At 39.4% G+C, this 5,000-nt stretch overlaps 1 protein-coding gene across 3 annotated transcripts in view; it reads right to left on the bottom strand.

The window, feature by feature from the left end:
- LOC122256760 (U-scoloptoxin(01)-Er1a) overlaps nucleotides 1-5,000 on the bottom strand; it is a 16,358-nt gene that overhangs the window by 48 nt on the left and 11,310 nt on the right. For all 3 annotated transcript variants that reach the window (XM_043021662.2, XM_043021661.2, XM_043021660.2), the window contains exons 4-5: nucleotides 3,220-3,384; nucleotides 1-414 (exon numbers count right to left, since the gene is read on the bottom strand). The exon at nucleotides 1-414 is cut by the window's left edge and continues 48 nt beyond it. In XM_043021662.2, the coding sequence (XP_042877596.2) occupies nucleotides 220-414; nucleotides 3,220-3,384 (360 nt within the window). In that variant the 3' untranslated portion in view covers nucleotides 1-219. The remainder of the gene's footprint in view (nucleotides 415-3,219; nucleotides 3,385-5,000) is intronic.

Raw genomic sequence — 5,000 nt, 5'->3', positions numbered from 1 at the left:
ACTCTAAAGAATTAAAGAAAAACATGTACACACTCATTAATGAAGACAAGATGAAGTGGTATAAAGTACATCCATGCATCCATCCATACATACATATCATATATATATATATAAACCATATATCCATATCCTCAACGACATATGGCGACCTAACGAAGTCTCTCAAGAAACCCGTCGGTATCGAAGCGTAAGGATGACTGAGATGACTTGAGTCCTTAATTAAACGTAGCTAATCTTAGCTTCCTTGGGTTCGGGGTCCTTGTAGATGTACTCATTGAGGGAATAGAAGTCCTTAGCCCGAGCGCAGTCGACGTTGAACCAAAGGTCACAGATGAAGTACTCTTGGTTGAACACGGTTCCATTTGGACACAGGAAGGAGTGGAGTTTGCCGTTGTGGAGACACATGTGGTACACCTGAGGGCGAGGGTTATGTGGTTTAGGTTTTTCGCTATGGGGTTCTAGGTATTTATATATATATATATATATATATATATATATATATATATATATATATATATATATATATACTTAGATGCATAGAGATATATCCATTCCTATTATCTTTATGTACAAAAGTGAGTGAGAAACCCATCCTTATACGCAAACACGTGTACAAATTGACACATTGGGAAGAGGAGGCACCAAATTATTGAGTATTGCGTAATGTGCGACCTCTTGACCCTTGACCCTTGACCCTATGCTGAAGGAACTCTCACGCTGATTAGACGTCTTTGTGTAAAAGTGTAGGTGTTTTAGTGTTTGTTTGTGTCTGCATGAGCAGCCCCCATATATATATATATATATATATATATATATATATATATATATATATATATATATATATATATATAATATGTATATATATATATATATATATATATATATATATATATATGTATGTATATATATATATATATATTATATATATATATATATCTATATATTATATATATATATATATATATATATAGGCGTGTGCCTGTGCGTGTGTGTGTGTGTGTGAGTGTGTGTGTGTGTATGTGTGTAAGTATGAATATATGTATATGTGTTTGCGTAGGTGCGTGTGTGTGTATTTGCGTATGTTCATGTGTGTAGATTCGTGTAAATATGCGTGAATTTGGGCGCACTCGACACAGGAAAAGCAGAACACAGCCAATGCACCGAGTCAGAGGAAGCAGCGTGACCTCTGACCTGGAAGAAGGTTGTGTAAGAGAGAATTCCGGGAGATGGAGGAAGAAATGGAGCCTTCGTTTGGCGGGAAACGGTGCGGCTATATGAGCTCAGCTGACTGAATATATATATGATAAATAGATAGATAGATAGATGGACAGATAGATAGATATAGATAGATATGTATATATGTATATATACATATGTATATATACATGCATATACATACATATATATATATATATTTATATATATATATATATATATATATATATATATATATATATAGAGAGAGAGAGAGAGAGAGAGAGAGAGAGAGAGAGAGAGAGAGAGAGAGACAGAGACAGAGAGAGAGAGAAATAAAGACCAAAAGAGAGAGAGAGACAGAGAAGAGAAGAAAAACACAAAACCCACGACCAAGCAAAGGAGAAAAGCCCTACGAAAAGGGAAATGACGCAATAAGAGACACAGACACAGACACAGACAGCCTTTCGAAAGTCAGCAGATTAGAAAGTGAAAAAAGACCGTGAATAACGGAAGGTTGAGGAACACAGATGATAAATAATCCATAGGAAGCAACAGTCGTTAGTACCTTTGTGCATCGTCAGAGGAGGTAGAATGGAAGCAGGATGATAGGTTAGCATTGTGTGTACGGGTCGTGCCGGTCGTACTTTCAAAGAATATGAAAGGAAAGTTTGAACGAGCTGGTGATCAATTTCCAAGAGTGGTTGCTTGGTTGGAACGTCGGCCATTGTTGTTCTTGTTGTGAATCGAGAGAGAGAGAAAAAAATAACGACATTGTTCTTTGTAAGTGATTGGTATGTATGTTGTAGGTGCGAGACTGTGTGAATTCCAGGAAAAACGATAGTTTGTTACCTTAAAGTTATTATTTATGATATTATGAACGTTATGACTTTTAATATTGTTCAGTGAACGGATAATTTACCTTCACGTTATGATTTCTGATATTGTTCGGATAATATGATGATATGATAGACTGCTACTAAACAGAATTATCATTGGTGAACAGACGGAATAACAAACTGCAACTACAGGGAAAAACTGCTGTGTGTGTGTGTGTGTGTGTATGTGTGTACGTATATGTATGTGTGTGTGTGTCTGCGCGCGCATGTATGTGTGTGAATGCATGTAACTGAGCTGTTCATTAATGATCATTATCCACATATCAAAAGTTACATGTATGATAAGAAGCAGTTCCCAACGGGTTATCATCCTTGACCTAGTTAGCCACAAACATACCCAGTGGCACAGCTGACCTTATGTCTCTCTGATGACCTCTCTTTTGGTAGGAGTCTGAGTCACGAATCCAGCCTGAGGAACTCATTCCCATCTCAGTCTGATTATTCCTTTTTAGCCACAAGTAACTAACTCCTCGAAAAAAATAGAAAAATAAAGATCAATATCCTAAGAACCGTTTGTCTCTCCATTCCCACCCTGTGTCTCCTCTCTTTCCCTCCCTCTCTCCCTCCACTTAATCCTTCTCTCTATCCCTCCCGCTCTCCTTTCCCTCTCTTCCTCCTTCCACCTAAACCTTCCCTCTTCCCTCCATTACTCTCTTTCCCTCCCTCCCTCCCATCTTTCCCTTCATCCATCCCCTCCCTCCATCATCCTCCTTTCCTACCTCCCTCTACTCATCCCCTCCCTCTCCCCCCTCTTCCCCCCACCCATCACCCCATCCCCTCAACCCCTCCCTCCTTCACCCCATCACCCCACCCCTTTCCTCCACTCCCCTCTCCACCCCCCACTCCCCTCTCCATCCCTCTCCACTCCCCTCTCCACTCCACACACCCCTCTCCACCCCTCCACCCCCCCATCCCCTCTCCACCCCCCACTCCCCTCTCCATCCCTCTCCACTCCACACACCCCTCTCCACCCCTCCACCCCTCCACTCCCCTCTCCACCCCCCCATCCCCTCTCCACCCCCCACTCCATTCCACACTCCCCTCTCCACCCCCCTATTCCCCTTTCCACCCCTCCACTCCCCTCTCCACCCCCCCACTCCCCTCTCCACCCCTCCACTCCACCCACCTGGCAGGCAGCGTCGGGGTCCGCATAGATCCCCGGCAGGAGGCTCTGGCACTGGAACGCCGTCGGGGGCACCTGGTGGAGGGTCGGGTAGTCCTGGCCAGCGACCCCGAAGATGCAGTCGGCGTCGGGGTCGTTCTCGCTCGCCTCGCACTTGAAGTCGTACACCTGGCGTCGGGAGGGAGGTGGTGGGTGGGTTAGAAGATTTTTTCTATCTTGTTTTATTATCTATCTTTTTTATCTATGTTTTTCTTATTTTCTATTTTTTTCTTTTTTTCTAATGTATCTTTTTTTATCTATTTTGTTATTTTTGGTTTTGGTGATTTTTTTTTTTTTTTTTGTGTATGTGTACATATGTATATGTACATACACACGTGGATATAAATGTTATTGATGTGTAAATATATATTTATATATGTAATATATATTATATAAATGTATATACATATACACACATACAATATATATATATATATATATATATATATATATATATATATATATATATATATATATATATATATATATATATATGAGTGTGTGTGTATGTGAGAATAAGTAGTGACAGTTATCTACTGCAAGTTTAAAAGTGGTTATAGTGATACACAATAAAAACAAAGCATAATAATAACAACAATAACCAGAAATAATATCTAAGATATTAACAACCATGATAACGAAGATGGTATTACTGGTTATGACGATAATGTTACTCTTTGTGGTACTAATAATAATGATAGAAATTTTAAAAAATCACGCGGTTATCCTTTTCATAACATAACGATAATACAAATAACAATGATACCAATACCCATCACCAACATGAATCCTAAGCATTGCAACAGTGACAACAACAACAAAAACAACAGTAGAAATTTTTAAAAAAATCAACTCAGAAAAGAAAACGGAATGCTAACCTAACCGATTTTCTCCCGCTAATTACAGTACTTAAGCCGTGAAACTTTTTCCCAACACCTGTTCAATTTGTATGCCCTCACCTATTCACACACAGAAGCGAAAATACTTTGGCTAATTGCACAGACAACTCTCTCTTCTCACAGACACGAAGGGTGCAATGATTGCCATGGCCTTACGCACGTCATAGAAAACGAAATGTTGTGGTTGGGGAGAAATTATTTTAAGTGTGTTAAGCTAATTCGTTGGGTGAATTAATATTTTTTGTTTGTTTTCACTTCCTGTATTGACAAGATGAAAATGCGAAGAGGAGCATGTCAAGGTAGAGGGAAGGGAATTAGAGAGTTAGAAAATAATAGAAGGGGGGAGAAGTAAAGACGGGGTGAGAATTAAAAGAAAAGGAGAAAGGGAAGAAAGTTGAAGAGTTACAAGAAAATGAAACGAATGAATTCTAGTCTCGTAGTAATAACAAGGTTGACGTTGCGAATTTCAAAGTTTGTTAGAAAGTATAAATGTTCGTCTTCCTATCTCGAATAGAGGACATTAAACCTTAGTAACAAGCAACCGCTAAAGCCTTATATTCACCACCAGCCAAGTATAGAATCAAACTCCTTTAAACTTTCCAGTAACGAATCGTTGCCAAGGAATCAAAACTGACAAAACTGCACTCTTATCCACTTACACACTTGAAAGCGTTACGTAACAACCTAAAATCCATGAAGTGGCGCCATAGTTAATACTCTGAGGACCCAAAGGCTAGGAATTTCTCGTAACAATACCGGGAATCGAGGCGCTTTTGTTTCTTTCTCGAATATTCGAAAGGGAAATGATTTCAACATATTCAGTTTCGCCATGATTCCACCGGTACC

The sequence above is a fragment of the Penaeus japonicus genome, unplaced genomic scaffold (genome assembly GCF_977035675.1).
Source record: "Penaeus japonicus unplaced genomic scaffold, GWHDUDI00000001_assembly GWHDUDI00000026, whole genome shotgun sequence".
Taxonomy (NCBI): Eukaryota; Metazoa; Arthropoda; class Malacostraca; order Decapoda; family Penaeidae; genus Penaeus; species Penaeus japonicus.
Note: the sequence above shows the minus strand (reverse complement) of the source record. Positions and strands in the feature narration are given on the sequence as shown.